Genomic DNA, 20,303 nt, shown 5'->3' on the forward strand with positions numbered 1-20,303 from the left:
ATATATATATACTACCAAAGCTGAATCAAGAAGATATAAAAAAGTAAATAAACCAATATCAATGAAATTGAAGATTTAATTAAAAACCTGACAACAAATAAAAGCCTAGACCCTGATACAAGAAATTTAGAGAAGACCTAATGCCACAAATTCTCAAACTCTTTAATGAAATTGAAAGGGAAGGAGTATTCCAAAATGTATTACTGAAGCAAGCATTACCCTGATACCAAAGCCTGATGAACGTTCTCCCAACTAAGAAAGAGAACTACAGGTCAATCTCTTTAATTAACCTAGATGCAAAAATCACCAGTAAAATATTGGCAAACTGAATGCAGCAGATCTTCAAGAAGATTATATACTATGACCAAGTAGGATTCAATCCAGGGATGCAGAGATGGTTCAACATACACAAATCAGTAAATGTAATACATCATATCAACAGAGCCTAGGACAAAATTCATATGACCATCTCAACAGATTCAGAAAAAGCATTTGACAAAGACCAACATCCATTCATGATTTAAAAAAAAAAAACCTTAAGGAAAATTGAAATAGGTGGTTTTATCTCAATCTGATAAATGCCATCTATAACAAACCAACAGTTAACATTATACCAAACAGATAAAAATGAAAAGCTTTAACTCTAAAATCAGGAACAAGGATATCCATTGTCACTATACTTATTCAATATAGTTCTTGAAACTTCAGACATAGCAATTAGATAAGAGAAAGAAATAAAAGGAATAATGATACTGTCTCTCAAATAAATGTTTGTTTTAAAAAAGAGTAAAAAATGAAAACAACAGACAAGAAAAAAATGTCATAGGACTGTCCTTCTTCAATGCTGTATATGATTTTATTTCTAAATTTCTGTGTAAAAATATGTAATTGTTTATTCCTATTTTTTTCTTTTTTTCTTCACATTCTGTAGGGATTTAAAGTTGAACATATCAATACTTGATGGAAAATACCTGTTCCATGTTATGTCTAAGATGTTTGACATTCAGACAGATAGTGAGGTTAAGCTCAACTGCCTATGTTATAGGGTAATAATATCATTAAGTTTCTTTACTGGAAGTTTAACAACTTAAGTTTGCAGACCAAAAATTAGAGAAAAAGAAGGGCTGCAAGGACAGACAACATTTTGGCTCTAGCCTTTCATGGTCAGTGAGGACTCAGGACATAGGAGAACCTGTACTGTAACATCCTGTAACTCAGATGTGTCCTAAATTTTCTGATCAAGGAGATTATGGGGCCACAGAGGAAAGTGATTGATGATGTAGAATGTGCCTAAGGAGAGTCACATGGGGAGAAAACATTCTCTCAGGCTTTCACAGAGAGCAAATTGGTCAGGCAATAGCTGTAACTCACCCACACGGTGACACTGACGAAGGATCTACAAACTGTGGTACTGGGTTTCAGGGTAAATCCTGAGGGGATTTGACTGACCTTGGTAGATACAAAGGTTACATTTCTTGTTATATAGGTCTTGCTTTATCTTGGTCTTCACCATCCAGCAGAAAAGTATAAAAATTAGGTATAAAAAGTAAAGCCATATTAATATGCTGAGCTGTAAAAGGTCAACAACTTCTGACATTGCCAGTCCTACAGATAACCCACTACTATTATGGACTACTGGACTATATTGGATTATTTTGTTGAATTCACACATGTACAATATTTAAATGGCAATGGAATATCCATCTCTGACAAAACTAAACAAAAAAGGGGATACAAATGAAGGACAATTTTGTTTCTGTATATTCAAAATAGGATAGATATACAGCTACTTTCTGTTAATTCAATGAGAAGAAAGATTTGTACTAATAGTGTTTGGACAGGATATCATGTCTGCATCTTGCACTATGAATAACCACTATGAAGACAACAATATGCAATATATTAATTATTGAAATTGTCCTATTAATCAGTTTTGAAACTGTCTCATTGCTACTTGTTTCTCAATAAAATTAATAAAAAAAGGAATAATGATAGGAAATGAAGAAGGTACCATTATTCACAGATGACATGACACTTTATATAGAAGACCCCCAAAACTCCAGCAAAAGACTTCTAATTTAATAACCATCAGTAGTGTAGCTGAATACAAAGTCAACACTCAAAAACTAATAGCCTTCCTGTACACAAATAAAAAACTCACTGAGAGAAAAATTAGGAAAATAACACCTTTCACAATAGCAACCACAAAAATGAAATACCTATGAATCAATGTAACAAAGGAAGTAAAAGACCTCTACACTGAAAACTACAATACTCTGGAAAAGGAGATTAAAAAGAATACCAAAAAATGAGAAGATATCCCTTGCTCTTGAGCAGAAGAACTAATATAGTGAAAATGGCCACACACTTTATTTATTTATTTATTTTTAATTTTTATTTATTTATTTATGTGTGTGTATGTGTGTGTGTGTGGCCAGCTCAGCCCACCAGAGGGCGGGGCTGGCTGGCATGTGGTGCTGGGGGATTGAACCGCGGTCCCTTTGCTTTGTTAAACTTGTTTCAAGTAGGTGCTTTAGACCACTGGGCCATCTCACCAGCCACGGCCACACACTTTAAAAATCATTGTACAGATGTCATGCAATCTCGACCAAAATTCCAAAAGCATATATCATAGAATTAGAAAAAACAATCCTAAAATTCATTTGGACCAGAAGAGACCCAGAATAGCAAAGGCATTTCTGTGCAATGAAGGCATGGTAGGGCATCACAAGCCCTGACTTAGAATTAAATCACAAAGCTACTATGATTAAAAAAAAAAAAAAAAAAAGGCTGAGGAGAGAGTGCAGTGGTCTAAGCACCTGCTTAGCAAGTGTAAGGACCCAGGTTCAATCCCTGGTACCAAATGTCATGCTGGCCCTGGAGCCAGGGACATACTGTGCTGACCTTGAAACTGGGTGTGGTGACACACGGCACACACCTATAATCCCAGTGCTGAGGAAGCTGAGACAGGAGGATCATTATGAGTCTAAACTGTGTAGTCAGACCCTGCAGCAATTAAATATATAAATAAATAAATAAATAAATAAATAAAAGATTAAAATAATAATAATAACAGTAATAATAATAATAACAACAGGATGGTACTGGCAAAATAAAACAAGGATCAGTGGAACAGATTAGAAGATGCAGAAACAATTCCAGACATACTTAGCCAGCTTATATTTGACATAAGTACCAAATACATTCACTAGAAAAAAGAGCGTCTTTGACAAATGGTGCTGGAAAAAATTAGACCCTTATCTTTAACCATGCATTAAACTAAATTTGAAATGTATCTAAATGTATCTAAAATGTACTATTTTACTAAAACTGAAATAGTAAATCTGCTGGAAGATAGAATAGGTAAAACTCTTGCAGACATTGGTATAGGCATAGACTTTTTGAACAAAACTCCAATTTTACAGGAACTATTAAAAAATTAACAACTGGGGTTTCATCTTATTAAAAATATTTTGTGCAGCAAGAGAAACCACCAACAGAGTGAAGAGAACCCATGGTATGGGAAAACTATTTTGCCAGCTGTTCCTCACATAAAGGATTACTATCTAGAATATATAAAGAACTCAATCAAATCAGATACACAAATGGGCATCTGAGATGAATATACACTTTTCAGATAAAGAAATGCAAATGGCAGGGCAGGCCAGATAGCTCAGTGGATTAAAACACCTGCTTAGACAGAACAATGGGCCAGGGGTTCGATCCCCAGTTTGCCATGCCAGCCCTGCCCCTGGGGCACACTGAGATAGCAATTTAGACTGGGTGTGGTGGTGCATGCCTGTAATTCCAAAGTTTGGGAGGCTGAAAAACAGGAGGATCACTACAAGTCCAATCTGTGCAGTGAGACCCTGTACTAAATACATAAAAAAGAAATACAAATGGCAAATATATATACATGCATATATATGTATGTATATATATATATATGAAAAATGTTCAACATCATTGGTCATTTGTGAAATGCAAATTAAAAGAATCCTGAGATTCCATTTCACAGCATAGGAATGGCTATTATCAATACATCAACCAATAACAAATGCTGGCAGGGCTGTGGGGAAAAGCGAACCCTTCTCCACTGTTGGTGAGATTGTAGACATGTGCAACTACTGTGGAAATAAGTGTAGAGTTGGGAAGACCTTGACATTAGTCCTAGCAATTTTTTTTTTCCTGGATATTATATGAAAAGCATAGGCATCAAGAAGGGGAGGGGTACTACATCAAATTAAAAAGGTTTACCTAGCAAAGGTAACAATAAACAAAAGCATTCCTAATGAGTTAGAGTTAAAGGTTGTAAACCATATACCTACTATGTGGTTAATATCCAAAATATATAAGGAACTCACAATTTAATAATAAAACCACAAATAATCTGATTTTTTTTTTTGAACCAGGAATTGAACTCAGGCCCTTGCACTTGCCAGGCAAGTGCTTATTCTGCTGAGCCATCTCCCCAGCCAATAACCTGAGTTTTAAAAATGTATTTGGTACAGGGTCTCACTATGCAGCTTGGACTCACAGTGATCTTCTTGTATTCAGCCTCCTCAGCACTAGAAGCGCAGGCATCCACCACCACGCCCAGACTCCTTTCCCAGCTCAGTGCACCCAGGGGCAGGGCCTGCACAGCATGTGGTACTGGGGATCAAACATTGGTTCCTGCACTTGCCTCACAGATGCTTAGTCCACTGAGCTATCTCACTGGACCAATTATCTGATTTTAAAATGGCAATAGACATTTTATTCTTTTTTTCCCCATAATTTTATTGAGAAATAAATAGCAATGAGACAGTTTCAAATCAAATTGGTAGGACAGTTCCAATAATTAACACATTGCATACTGCCTTCCTAGTGGTATTAGACATTTTATTCTTTTTCTTTTTCTTTTCTTTTTTTTTGTGGAACTGGGGTTTGAACTCAGGCCCTTGCGCTTGCCAGGGAAGCACTTATTCCACTGAGCCATCTCCCCAGCCCCCAGACATTTTATTCTTAATAAACATTTTAGTCTTAATAGAAATTTTATTGTAAAAAAATCATATGAATAGCCAACAGGTATATGAAAATCTGCTCAATATCACTGATCATCAGTCACTGAACTACAAATCAAGCCCATAAAATACCAGCATGCTGACTAGAGTAATAGCACTGTATTGTGCATTTGAAATTTGCTAAGAGATATCTAATGTGCTTTTACCACCCACACACTAAAAGAATATCCATGTGAGGTAACTTAATTATAATCATTTCACAATTCAGATACCCATCAAATCATTATATTTTGCACTTTAAATACCCACAATTTATACTTTTCAATTATACCTTAATATACCTTTAAAAAAAGTATGCACAAATTTCGCTTTCTCTAATTTGTCCAGCCACCCTCTTTAGCTACTTTTCACTTATCACTGTCTCTCATGGGTATCGTATGCTCCAGGAGGACTATGTAGCACCTACCACCACCACCAGTCACTGCCTGGGCCCATGTATACCTTTTGTTGCTCCTCCCATAATTCCTTGTGCAGGTGCCCATCACTGTATCTCACACAAATTGACACTTATCTGTTTGTGGTTCTGTCTTCCTGAGTTGCAAGCAGTTTTCTCCTAGGGGGTCTATCATGATCCAGAGAACAAGTCTGAAGCAGGCAGTTGGTTTCCATTCATAGGGCATGGAGTCATCACAAGAAAGACCAGGAGTCCTGGACTGATCTCTTTCCTGCCCTTGACCTGTAGGAGGATTGAGGGCCAGAAGTTTCCTGGGCCTTAACTATTGTGGGGATTTCACAAGATTCTGTAGGTCTGTACATGATTCATGGAAGCCTCAGATTTCTTTCGGACAGTAGAATCTTCCACCAGGTGTACTGTGGAATCTAACCAAAAAATATAGACATGAAAGCCTAATTGATTGCTAACCTGTCAGATATATGGCTGCATATTTCAAAATCATCCCGGTGTAGTGCAGCAGCTGGGGTTCGATCCCCAGCCTGCTGTGCCAGCCCCACACCCAGAGCATGCTGAGACAGTGATTGAGATTGGGTGTAGTGGCGCATGCCTATAATCGCAGCACTTGGGAGGCTGAAAACAGGAGGATCACTATGAATCCAGTCTACGTAGTGAGACCCTGTAGACCCTGTACTAAAATACATCCAAAAAAAAAAAAAAAATCCTGGTGGGAAGGAATCCTACAGCATACAGTGGTGTACCTGGGCACTCACCATTAATTTGTTCTGAAAGGTGCAACCAGTACCAAAAATAATGAATACCAAATATATTGCTGTGGCTGCAAAGGGTAGAGTCACAAGGCAATCAACACTGGTAAGTTCTAGCTTTTATGTCTAGTACCAAACAATTGATGAATACTGTGACAAAATTTTCAAGTCATAATGCATTAAGGGGCAGGCAAGATAGCTCAGTGGACTAAGCACCTGCTTAGGCAAGCACAGGAACCACAGCTTAATCCCTGGCACTACATGCCGTGCCTGCCCCACCCCTGGGCGCACTGAACTGGCAACCGCCCAGCATAGTATCACACCCCTGTAATCCCAGCGCTGGGAGGCTTGAAAACAGGAGGATCACTATGAGTCTGAGCTACATGTGAGACCCTGCACAAAATATATTTAAAAACTAACTAACTAAATAAATAAAATGCATTAAGTACTGAATGTGATAAGCCTCAGAGCAGTCAAGTACCAAGATACGACTACATATTAAATGTGTCTTTGTAGGTTTCTCTGAAAGGAATAAAAGTGAGTTGCCTGGTGTTGGATCAACTTTACAGTTATCACCATTGATACCATACATTTAGTTAACAGAATTTTAATACATTCTCATTGGCAGAGCACTCTCACAGGTACAGAGCCTCTGCTCACACATCTTGATGGATCCTTGCCACTATTCTCTTCTTGATCCATCTACACAGAATGCCTGATGCTCAAGCCCAGACATATCCAATCCAGACCCCCACATTCTGCAGGATACCCTTCTCCTCCAAAGTGAGAGTTTCCACTTGGATTATATGGTCAGGCCAGCTAGAACACTTGCCCAGACTGTTTGGATAAATTAATAGAAAAGATAGGAGAACTGGACATAGTGGTGCATGCTTGTAATCACAGCACTTGAGAGGCTGAGGCAGGAGGCTAGCTATGTGTTCAAGGCCAGCCTAGGCTACATAAATGAGTTTAAGGCCAGCCCACACTAAATAGTGAGACCCTACCAGCCAAGAAAGAAAAAAGAAAAAGGAGAGAGAAAAGAGAAAGATGAAGGAAGAGCCAGAGAGAGAGAGAGAGAGAGAGAGAGAGAGAGAGAGAGAGACAGAGACAGAGACAGAGACAGACAGACAGACAGACAGACAGACACAAAGAGAGAGAGACAGAGACAGACAGAGACAGAGAGACACAGAGACAGAGACAGAGACACAGAGACAGAGACAGAGACAGAGAGACAGAGAGAACACTCAGAGAGGAAGAACATACCTGGTCAGGGGGGAAAAATGTGGAATTGAAGTTAGGTGGGCAATCAGGCAATTACCCAGAAGCTGCAAGTCCAATTATTCTGCACTGTGCTATTTTCTGTTCAGTAGGGCATTGGCTGTATGATATGGTAGGAGCAGAGTTTATACCTCCATCATCATCTGACACTTGTTCTGCTTGGAAGAAAGAAACGGCTGAAAGCTGGGCCTTCTGCCATCCCATGGAGGATTATAAGAATCAAATCAGCCCCTGTGAACCACAGAAACACCATTGTGGCTGTTGACTTTGTTAGAAGGCTTTGTGAGTCCCTGAAACCAACATGTCTGGAACTGGGGTTTGGGATGCATTCTCAGAGATAGGTGGTTTCTACTTGAATTTTAAAATCCTATATTTCAGGCTGGCCAGATAGCTCAGTGGATTAAAGCACCTGCTTAGGCAGATGCTGGAACTTGGGTTTGATCCCCAGTGTGACGTGCCAGCCCTGCCACCAGGTTGTGCTGAGACAGCGATTGAGACTGAGTGTGGTGGTATGTGCCTATGATTCCATTGCTTGGGAGGCTGAAAAACAGGGGGATCACTATGAGTCCGATCTATGTAGTGAGACCCTATAGACCCTGAAGATCCTGTATTAAATACATTTTTAAAAAATCCTGTGTTTCTATTTTGATAATAATCTTAAAAAGATTTCTTTTATTAAACATAAAGGCAAAACTTTGTTTGGGTGATAATTTATAATTGAAAGATACATTGTATGGAGTAAAAACTTGAGTTAGTTACGATATTATTTCTTAAAGTAGGATATGATATGCATACATTTTTATGGATAATAAAAATTTGTTTTCCATTTAAAAGGATCCTTACTTTACTCTAAATGGTAGACATGGCCTGAAATTTCCTGTCCCCTCAGGCTTCCCCTGGCCCACGGCTAAGTCAAGGACAAGTTAGTAACACACATGATATGTGTAGCCATGAAAACACACCTGTGGCAGTTAGGTTGAAGTTTCAACTTGACTGGCTTTGGAATCCATCCCTGGGGATTGGTGAAGTACAGTTCTAGGTGTGTCTGGGTAGGTGATAGAGGTATAGCTTTAGGGTCTACATCTGGTCCCTCACTCATTCTACTCTACTGTCCCAGACCACTATGAAGGGAACAGCTTTGCTCACCATGGCCTTTCACCATCTCTCTGTCTTCTATCCAAGTGATCATGGACTGAAACCATAAGCAAACTGCACGTCTCTTAAATTGTGGACATTGGGTATAATCTCTCAGCACAAGGACGCTAATAGAGTAGCAACCTGTGTACAACTATTCCAAAGGAATCCATATTCTTTAATTTTTAAGTTAAAACCTATCTCCCCTCAAGTAAACCAAAATCCATCAAAGCAACCAAATTCCACTGTACATAACCACTTCTGGAATGTGTCATGTCACCTCTTCCAGCCTCTTTGAACAGAGCACCGACTCTGAAGTGCTTTCTTCTTTGTTCAGAAGGAATCTAACATACTTGAACTTCACTGAGTAACCTCATCCCTGAACATCAGGGAGGCAGCAGGTGAGACCATGTCAGTATGTGTGAGGCAACCCAAACTCACATGGGAGCAGGTCTTGCACTAGGCTTGCATTCTTCTTGCCCTCTAATGTTCCTGTGTGTGTGTGTGTGTGTGTGTGTGTGTGTGTGTTTCACATGTGCACACACGTGCATGTTTGTGTATGTGTATATTTAATCAGAGTTCATTTCCTATATCAGACTTCCCAAAATGACACCTCATTATTCTACATGATACTCATTGATTCTGGAAAAACCACAGCCCCCAGTGGGCTTGGTGACAGTGAGGGGGTTATACATGGCTCTGGAGGGCTGGTGGTGGCTCTGGTGACCTTTAGAAGGTGGTATATCAGGTTTCCTATTGAGATAATTGGATACAGTCACTGATCTGATACTCTTTTGAAGGTGTTGATGGTAAAGTAAACTTATTTTTGCCATGCTTAAGATAGTAGAAATATATAAGTCAATTAAAAACTATTTTTAAGCAAATTTAAAGTATATTGAGAGTGAAATCATGCTCTCAGGAATATTAGTAAAGCCTAGAAAATCAAGTATCACAGCTGTCCTCTAAAGATTCCATTCCTTTTTATTCTTTTTCTTTTTTCTTCCAGTACTAGCATCTGACCCAAAGCCTGATACACATTTACACCTCTTAAGACTGAAAAGTTTCTGTCCACAGGAAGGAGAAAAACGATAACACTTAATTCATATAAAATTATTTCTGCAGGAGTGGAGCAAGGCTTTGGGAGTTTTTCTGTCTTGGGGAAAGTCTTCTGAAGGGCCTTCCCCATGCAGAGTGACTAGACACTTTGTCCATTCCTATAAGTTCGAGGGAAGAGACAAGGTGTGGTATGCAGTAAGAAATTCAGTTTACTGAGTGCAATGCCTTATGGTAAACACATGAGGCAACAATTTCATGTGTTTGCCACATGACAACCTCTTAGGGCAACAACCATGCAACCCTTAGGAATTTAGAAACAAAGAAAACAATTCTGAGAATTAAAGTATAAAATCCACATAGAATGAATCAGAGGGGAGGTCTCCAGCCAGCAAAGAGAGACAGAGGATTCAGACTGGACTCTAGTGTCCAAAGGGCAAAGAAACTAATCAGCAATGGCAGTCAAGCAGAGGGCCAGAGAGGCAGGCCGAGCCATATGGGTCATTATCCACATTCTCCAAAGAATCCTCTGGCTGGCCATGCCTGCCTAAACCCACCACCAGGATGGCTTCCCACAACATGCTCCTCAAAGAACTCACGAGTCCTGCTGATAAGATCCATGTTCCTGTTCCTGATGCTTGTTCCTCTCCCTGGGCTGGTCAGTTCCTGCTGTGGCTTGTCTGGTTGAAGACCCCAGTGGACTTTTTGCAGGCCTGAGAGATGCCCTTTCTGGTTACCTTTTCTTTGAGTATAACTGTGGACTGGAAGCCTGATATGGATGGAAGGGCAGTCTGTGAACACAACACATAGAGTGGAGAAGCAGAATTAGTAAACATTGATTTATGTTTTTAATGATACCATTAAAGATATGGGGGCCACAGAAGCAAGATAGGAGACGTGAGGTTCCCAGGCAGGTAAAGCCCAAAGGCTTGGGTTTGACAGAATTTCATGTCTGAACCAACTCAGTAGTTGCTGCAAGGGAAACTGTCTTAGTTACTTTCTTGTTGCTGAGGCAAAATATTGAACACCACAACTGTAATGAGAAAAGGTTTATTTTGATTCACAGTTTGTAGAGGTTTCAGTCCATAATCATCTGGCTCCAAGGCAAGACAGCATGGTGGAGGGGCATGGCAGAAGAGAAACAGCTCAGGTCATAGCAGCAGGAAGGAAAGAGAGCTCAAGGGAGGAAGGAAGGAGCTATATCCTTCCAGGTCACACCTCCAGTGACCACCTCCTCCAACCAGGCCTCACCTACCAGCATCACAGTTAGCTATATACTTACCATGGATTAAGCTGAACCCTAGAGTGTCATCACCTCACCAAAGCCCCACCTTATAAGCAGATGAGGCTTTGGACAGATACCTAGAGAACCATAACATTCTGGCCCTGGCTCTCCAAAGACTCCTGGGCATCCCTTCATGCAAAATGCCATTAGTCTATCTCTAAGAGTTGCCAAAGTCATAACAGTTTTAGTATTGCTGACAATTCCAAACCCCAAGTTTCCTCTGAGATTTAAGATTTAAGTCTTCTCTTAGCTGTGAGCCCCATAAAATTCAAAAGAAAGTTAAATACTGCTGACATATAAAGCACAGGATAAACACTTTCATTCCAAAAGGAAGGAATAAAGTGTTAGAAAGGGGTGAGAAATCCCCCAACAGGACAAACATTAAATCCTGAAATTCCATATCCAGCACCTACAGCAATCCATAGTGAGAAGTAAGCTTCAAAGGGCTCAGGCAGCCCCATCCACCTCAGAGCTTCTCTCTTGGGCTGGCTTTGACCACTCCTTGCAGCTTTCCTCATGCATTCTTCATTCCTGGCTTTTCCAGCATCCTGGGGTCTCGACTGCACTTTCAGCTTCACTCTCAAAGCTTTGTGCATTACAAGGATATACTGCCTGGCCTCCCAGGTCTTCTGGAATCTGAGTGGAAGTCTTCATGATCCCACAATTCTTTCATTTTGCATGCAGGGAAAAACTAGCGCCACATCAAGGTCTGCCACCAGCTTGAGCAGTAATCAAGTCCTTTTGTGTCTTGCTCATGGCTGCGGAGGCAGAAGCATCCAAATGCCTGGATGGCTGAGCATAGTAAACTGAATCCAGCAGAATCAATTCCCATTCCTAGGCTGCTGCATTCTGGAACATAATGCCCTGAGGCTCTTTTTTCAAAGTAAAGTTTTTCACTTCTGCAATTTCAAGCCTTCAAAGGGTGGGGTCATGATGGTTCTTCACATCCCCTTAGGCCATTTTTCCTGTTCCAAAGTACTTAGCTCCTTTCTAATACCAATATTTTCATCAGTGAAATTCTCCTGTGCTCCATCTTTGCAGGCCCCAACTATATCAGGGGCTTCCTTTCTGGCCAAACTAAAAACTTTTTAAATAACTCTGCAATGCTGTTTGCTCTATATTCTCAGTGTAGAGCTGGCTAAAATCTCCCAGCAGAATCCATGTAACTGCTTAAGTGTTGAACTGCTGTGAAATTTCCTGATAGGTTAATTACTCTGCTACTTTAATCTCAGTCTCCTGCAAAGACTCTGGACATGAGCAAAGTGTGACAAATGTTTTGCCAGAGCAAAACATACATGGTCTAGAGTCTAACTAATATATATAGTACAACTAGGGCTGAAGGGACACTCTCCTTCACTCACCTGAACCTGGGGAACCCCTCACCCCAGGGTCAACCCCTCACCTTTCTCTAAGGCTTACTAAGTGGAAGCAGAGATAAAGGGGAAAAAAAATCAGTAAGCCTGCCCTGGAAAATTCCAAAATCCCAAACCAGGATGCATATGTGCCAGATCTGCCAGCATAACTTGTAATAACCTTTCTTCACTTGGAGCTCACTGAAAATTTATGTGTACAGACTACATCTTATATATCCAATTATAACATCATGAATTAAAGGACATGTATAATAGATACAGCTGACATGACTCTGCACCCTGTCTATTGTTAATATCAATCATTCTCTAGAAGACCCAAAGGGAGATGTCTTAAATCCACTGTAATGTTTCACTTTCCTAACCCCGATGCATACAGTGGTATGCCATTTTCCTTTCCACCAACATGAGCCCACTCCCTCTGAGCATACTATTGCCTAATTAAACTTGGCTGCTCTGTCTTTACCATTGTGTACTACAAACAATTCTTTGTTTGTCATGCACAAGAACCTAGAAATCCATCCAGGACCCCATCACCCTTGGTAACAGAAACGTCCTGAGTCTAGTCTCTACCAGGTTCATTACTCTCAGAATTCTGGTTTTCTGAGTCCCAACCAGAATCTCCCATTAGGTTTAGCATACAGTGTTCTAAGGCTGCTTTTCCAGCCAGCACCTCCAAACTTTCCAAATTCCTCCTGCAAGTCATTTGTAAAGGCCTCTGAACCACATGGTCAGATAGTCACAGTAATGCCCCCAGATACCTTAGATGCTGTAGTTAGAATTCTATTTGAATGAGCCAAGATCCTATCTTGTGATTCTTGCCCTTCCACAGCAACAATGATCAGATATGACTTTCACATGTGGTCCAGGAGTGAGTCCCTCAGTAACAGTACATAGTATAAATGCTAATCTCCTCCAACTGGCTCCTTCAATTAGCAATATGTATTTAAGCTTCATGCATATGTTTTCATGATTTAATAGTGCATTTATTTTTATCCCTGAATAATATTCCATTATATGGCTACATCATACTTGGTTTATTCACTCTCCTATCCAAGGATATTTTAGTGGCTTCCAGTTTCTTATGAATATAAAGGACTATAAAGGTTCCTGTACAGACTTCTACATAGATATAATTTTTTAACACAACTGGGTATCTAGAAACATAATTTGTGGTTCATATAACTATGACGTATAACTATGTTCAGCTTTGTTAGACATTACATCATTTGCATTCCCATCAGCAAAAGAACATTCCTATCATGCCACATCCTCATCACCATTTGGTATTCTCAGGGTTTTTTGTTTATTTATTTTTTAATTTGAATTTTAGCCATTCTAACAAATGCATAGTGGTTTTGTTTCAATTTGCAACTTCCTAGTGACATAATATTGAGCATATATTTTGTGACTGATCAATTGATATTTATTGATTTGTTTATTTCCTAAGACAGAGACTCACTATATAGTTGAAGTTGGCCTTGAACTCACTACATAGCCCAAGCTGAGTGAACTTGCAGTGATCTTCCTGCTTTGCTCTCCTGAATACTGGGATTACTTTGTTTATGTTGTAATAGTACATGTTTGCAGTACATGATGCTTACATACCTTGTGGGGAGTTTCAGTACCTTTTTATATGTTTACTTGCTGTGTGTGTATCTTCTGTGGCATCTGTTCATTTTGTTTTAAAACATTTTGTTTTAAAATTGTGTTGATTACTTATTTTTGAGTTTTAAGAGTTCTTTGTAAGAAAAGAAAGAGTTCTTTCTATATTTTGGAAATCAAGTTCTTTACCATATATATCTTTTGCAAATATTTTCTAGACTATAGTCTTTCCTTTAACAGTATCTTTCACAGAAAAGGAATCTTTTTATTTTATTTTATTTTTATGTATTTAGTACAAGGTCTACAGGGTCTCACTACATAGATTGGACTAGTAGTGATCCTTCCCGTTTTTCAGCCTCTCAAGTGCTGGGATTACAGGCGTACATCACCACGCCCAGTCTTATTCACTATTTCAGTGCACCCTGGGGACAGGGTTGCCACAGCAGAGCGGGGATCGAACCCCTGGCCCCTGCATCTGCCTAAGCAGGCACTTTAATTTCCTAAGCTATCTGGCTGGCCCAGAATCTTTTATTTTAGTTGAGCTTAACTTTTCACTTTTCTGTTCATGCATTGTGCTTTTGGCATTGTATCTGAAAATTCATCACCAAATTTGAAGTAACTCAGACTTTCTCTAATGTTGTCTTTTGGAAGTTTTAGTGTTTTGCATTTTAGCTTTAAGATATGTTTTAAGTTTATTTTTATGATTAATAAGAACCATATCTAGATTAATTTTTTTAAAAAGTAAGCTCTAGTTCCAATGCCATTTGAATTTAATATTCAGCATGTAGATGGTTTGAGTTAGAGCCACAATACCAAAAAATTATAAACCAAAGATATTGTTGGTATAAACTGAATCAAGGCAAGTAGGCCTTTAGCATGAGATTTTATGATTCTCTGGCTAGGGGTCAGGCTGTGTTTAAAATTTGCTATAACAATGTAGGAGACTTCAAAGTAAAGATAAATCCATTGTAAATTGAAAATATCCTAAGTAGAAAAACTATTATATACACTAAATCTTCCCAACAGCGTAACCTAGAGAGCATTAGTTATTACCTGGAAGATAGGAGAGACAGAGAGCTGTGACTCTGGCACAGTCCATCATCACAAAAGAGTATTTTACAGTGTATTGCTAGGTCAAGAAAGATTAAAATTCAAAGCATGTTTCTGCTGAATGCCTCTCTTTTTCTACCATCCTAAATAAAAGTCAGGGACCATCTGTACAGGAGACTTGGGAGCCTCTGAATTGTTATTGGAGCCAAACAAAGAAACAGAAACACCCTCCCCCATTGCCTTCTTGCACTGGTTCTGAGCCACCGTTTTCAGAATCTGCAAAATGTTGTTATTTGGTATTAATCACTGTGTGTAGATCTGGTAAAGTCAGGTGGGTTTGGTCTTAGGAAAGCCGTGCCCTAATCTATTCAGGTGCAAATGCCAATTTCCTGACCCAATCCTGTTATTATAAACAGGCAAGTTAAGTATAAGATAGCAGGATGCTAAAGATGCAATGGGCCCAGGGTAGATTCGGAATGAACACACCTTGGTCAGTTAACCAAGAGCCTTAAGTCAAGAATTAAGAGCCTGATGGACAGTGGACTCCAGGGATGTAACAAGCGAGGTAACAAGCGAGGTAAGGGACAATCACAGTGACAACATCTGCCCCTACTTATCAGAAAAATGCTTTTTTCTTCTCACTTTGTTCTTTTAATAAACTACTTAGATAAGATTGAGGCCAATAGATACCTGCAGATACATGCTTGCTTTGTGCCTCAACTTCTTGGCCCATTTCTAGTTTAAGTAAAGTTGTTTTAGACCTATACGTTGCCCTTAGTTTGACTCAGAGTGGTATGAAACCTGGTCATTTTTAAGTATAAAAACCCCTAGATAAAAAGTCCCCAATAGAAACCCACTTTCAGGTCCCCTCCCAATTATGTATCTCTTATTTATTTGTTTGTTTGGTATAGGGTTTTGCCATGTAGCTCACACTCTAGTGATCCTCCTGTCTCAGCCTCCACAGCACTGGGATTACAGGCGTGCACCACCATGCCCGGTTTCAGTGGCCAGTTCAGCTCGGGGCCTGCACAGCATGTGGTACTGGGAAATCGAACTCAGGTCCTTGCACTTGCCAGGCAGGTGCTTGGATCACCGAGCTATCTCCCCAGCTCTATTTTTCTCTTCTTACCGAACATTTTTCCTGTCTACCTCCTGTGTCCTCAACTTCACTCTCCGATCTTGTGAGACATGGCCCCAGACCATGCCATTACATTGTAAGTCATGGTGAAGGCTGGCCTGTAGCAAGTCTGCAGCTCTGCAGTTTCCAGTTGGAAGGGCTATTATACAGACCACATCCAAGAATTCTCAGACCCTCCTGGGATCTACATCAAGTTCTCAAAATGTCTTTACCTTTATCCAGACATCTCCTCCTATACTTTGTGGGGTTCAGCTTTCCTACACCGGCCTTCTCCTCTTTCACCTTCATGACTACAAAGAAAAGATGAACATAGCTTCAAAATGTATGTAATGAAAGACAGGCAGGATTTCAAGAAGTTGTGAAATCCATAGTAAAAGACTTGAATATACACGAAAAAATAAAAGAAAAATCTAAAAAGTATATATGAACTATAACATGATAATAGACTATAATATATACATAATAATAGCGAACAGAATGTGTTTATCCCAAGATCAGGTGAGATCAGGCTTGTTTAGGGCAGTATGGCCATAGACACAAACACAGAACATGTGTTTTTTTTAGTTACAAATGGAACGTTTATAAAGAGTACACCTAGTATGGCACAGAAAGCCTCAGTAAATTTATTATACTTCTATAAAGTGTGTATATGTATTAAAATATATATTTTTTAATCATAGGTTGGTAGGAAACTACAATAAGTATTTGGAATTCAACATTTATAATCATTACATATGAAAATTTATGGAATATAGCATATTTACAATAAGAAGGAAAGAATAGTTGTGATTTTAATAAGAAGTGTGAGGAGCTGCCCCAGCCGCACCCTAAAATGGCGCCTATTTCCTGCTTCGGGATTCTCTATGCCGCGTAAACAACCTGGTAAAAATGATGTCTGCCTAGATACCGATGACCCTAACCTATCAGCTTACACCTTTTGCTAAGATCTGATTGGCTACCCTACTGTTATAAAAGTGCTTGACCCTGCCCACGAGAGGCAGAAGAGACTAGATAGTTGAGGGTGGTGGACCTTGTCAGGTCCGTGTGCGCTGTACATAATAAAGTTTGAGAGCTGAACTAACTGTGACAGCGTCTTTATTAATAACGGCTTCCCACAAAGAAGGTAGTGTTTTTTTCTCTTAAGTGAGTTAATGCAATTTTATTCCTTGCTGGTCAGTTGCTAGTTAAAATTTAAACTGTAATGTTGATCATGTAGCTTCATGTTATTATTTTCATCTTTCTCTACTGTGAATTGGACACTGTTTTCCACAAAGTATATTCATTAAAAAACATAAATTCAATTGTGTCATTCAAACTAGGAAGGAAGAAAGGAAAGAAGGAAGGAAGGAAAGAAGGAGGAAATAAATCAGCCTGGACTGCATAAGTGAGTTCATATAAATGAACTATATAGTGAGACCCTGTCTCATAAGAAGAGAAAGGAAAATAAACAAGAAAAAGGCCTTATAACCACACCAAAAAAATAGAATATTTTAAACCTGGAACTTCAAAGAATAGAAAAGAACCCTTGGAAATAAAAACTACATTAGAAAAAAAGAATTAGTAAAAGAGAACATAAAGTTGAAGGAATCTATCAAAGGATGGAAAGTAAACCCTAAAGGGATAGAAACAGAAGAGAAGAGTAAGTCAAGGTAAGAAAGTAAAAGGATCAATCCAGCAAATCCTAGCATTGTAAGTAATAGATATTCTCAAAAAGAGAGATTGAAAGCAGAATAGAAAATTACCAAAGGTGGGTCGGCAAGATAGCTCAGTGGTCTAAAGTGCCTGCTTAGGCAAGCTTAGGCAAGCACAGGGGACCATGGTTCCTTCCCCAGCACCACATTCCTCACCAGCCCTGCCCTCAGGGTGGGCTGAGCCGGCCAAAAAGAAAAAAGAAAAAATTACCAAGAAAACAATATAATAATATTTCCAGGAACTGAAGGATTTGAATTATTTTAGTAAAAAAGTCTGTTTCTGGCATCCCAGGAAAAATGAATTTTAAGAAAATCCATTCCAACATCAGCACAAAGTGTTAAAACATCATGGATAAACAGACATTAAAAACTGCTGGAAGAACCAAGTCACCTATAAAGAATAAGACACAAGAACTGGCACCAGCTATAGAGAAGGCTACAGGACAACAAATGCCATGCCTGCAACAGTGAGAAAAAAATCATGACATGAAATTCCCTAACCATCCCTTCAATTGAGTATAAAAGTAGACTAAGACATTTTTTGAATACAATGTCTCAAAACTTTACCTGTTATGCAGTTTTTCTCAGGCAGCAACTAAAGGATGAACTCCAGCGAGATGAGAAAATATTAGCAAGGAATACAGGATGTAGAAAATGAATTTCACCACACAAGACTGACAAAGCCAAGCACTTGGAAAAGAGGAGCTATACAAGCTCAGAGAGGGACCAGGATGAGGGGCTCTTAGGGAGAGCTCTGGACACGATGTCTTTAAGAAAAAACCTGGGTGTGAAAAATGATCTCGATGTGTGTCAGAGGATATTGAAAATCTGTAAAGAATAAAGAGTCATAGTGGGACTGGGGCATAGCACAGTGGTAGAACACTTGCCCGACATGTAATGAGGCCCTGGGTTTAATCCCCAGCATGACCGAATAGATAAAAACAAAATAAATTGGAAGAATAAAGAGTCAGAGAAAGAACTCAATTATTTACAGTTTTAATAAACAAAAATAAATACTAATTTTACCCAAGAAAGTGATATTAGCAGGGTTGGCATCCATTAGCATGACTGGATTGGCTGGCTTTAATGGTTGGCATTGTTCCTTGTGGTCAGTTCAACACTATATTTATTGGTTGTTACACATTTTGATGTCACCTTTGGATGTAATTATTCTGGATGGGGAAATGACACTCAGGGAGAATGATACAAGCTCCCTGCCTGATACTCACTCTCCTGTCTGCTCTGATTTGATTCAGGACAGCACTGCAGCTAACTAAAAATAAGCACTTCCCCAGGGGCCCTGCTGCTATTTCTAGCTAAAAGAGATCAGAGAAAGAGCCTGGGGACAGACTCCCTTCCTAGACAAAGCCTCTGTAGAAGACAGTCCTTTTGCTTCTTCCTCTTCTTCCTTCATAAGCAGTGCTTACATATTTAGCAAATAAGAATATAAATTTGCTGTCTTGGATTTTAATTTTAAATAACATAGTTTTTAATATGTTACATCTCATACAATTTAGGAGACATATTTATGCTAACAAAATACATTCAGTGATACGTAAAATTCGAATTTAACTGAGTAAACTATATTTTATCCAGCAACCCTACCCCTGGGGAATAGATGTGATGCCTGGAAGGGTAGTAGCCATCTTATTATCTCAAGGTCGAAGATCACATGTTAACTAGAAAACAAGGGCTGGAAAAAACTTAATATTCATGCTTACGGTGCTGGATGGCCTGCACTTGAATGTCTTCTTATGGAGAACACTAAAGCCACTTACATGTTTATAGTACTATGATTAACTTTTGTTACTCAACTTCACTTAAGTCATGTGACAAAGAATGCTGGGAAAACATGACATAACAATGCAAATAAGAGTGTTCCGGTTAGTAAGGGGAAAAGCTGAAATGGTGGTCCTCCAGAAGCGATTACACGATCCAACATTCATTCCCTTGTTTCCTTGTCTGTGTACATAATCCTATTTTGTTCAAGTAGAGACAAAACCCTTAATTACTGGAAGTTACCTTCCCCAACTCTAGGCATGACTTGTGATCTGTGTAAACCACGTGTGGAAATCTCATACTCCTTGCCTAGTCAGCTACCTTAGGAGTTGTCACGTAACCCTGGTTTAGCCAATGACATTTAAATGAAAATTAAACTCTACCATCCGATGGAGTCTTTAGAAAAGCTTATTTTCCTAATAAAAAGTGGCAAGCACAGCAGAAATGGAATTTATCCTTTACACACTTAACCCCTTTTTCTGCACAGATGTTAGACACAACACTTTGAAATGAAATACCCATTTTACAAGGACAATGGAACAAGCAAGAGGGCCAAAGGCACAAACGCAGGACAGAACAAGCATGGGGTGCTGAAAATATAACTGAGCCCTGGACTGCTTATCTCTGGGTTTCATGTTACAGGAGGAAATATCTACCTTATATACTTCAACTGTTAACCAAGTTTTATGCTGTTTTTTT

General features: G+C 39.2%; 1 protein-coding gene across 1 annotated transcript in view; it reads right to left on the reverse strand.

Annotated features, from left to right (window-relative positions):
* Slc4a5 (solute carrier family 4 member 5) overlaps nt 1-16,422 on the reverse strand; it is a 96,069-nt gene extending 79,647 nt beyond the window's left edge. Inside the window, exons 1-2 of the mRNA XM_023718369.1 lie at nt 16,347-16,422; nt 10,286-10,477 (exon numbers count right to left, since the gene is read on the reverse strand). Of these exons, the coding sequence (XP_023574137.1) occupies nt 10,286-10,477; nt 16,347-16,422 (268 nt within the window). The remainder of the gene's footprint in view (nt 1-10,285; nt 10,478-16,346) is intronic.
* Between the last annotated feature and the right edge of the window lie 3,881 nt (nt 16,423-20,303).

The sequence above is a fragment of the Octodon degus genome, unplaced genomic scaffold (genome assembly GCF_000260255.1).
Source record: "Octodon degus isolate 3935 unplaced genomic scaffold, OctDeg1.0 scaffold00058, whole genome shotgun sequence".
Taxonomy (NCBI): Eukaryota; Metazoa; Chordata; class Mammalia; order Rodentia; family Octodontidae; genus Octodon; species Octodon degus.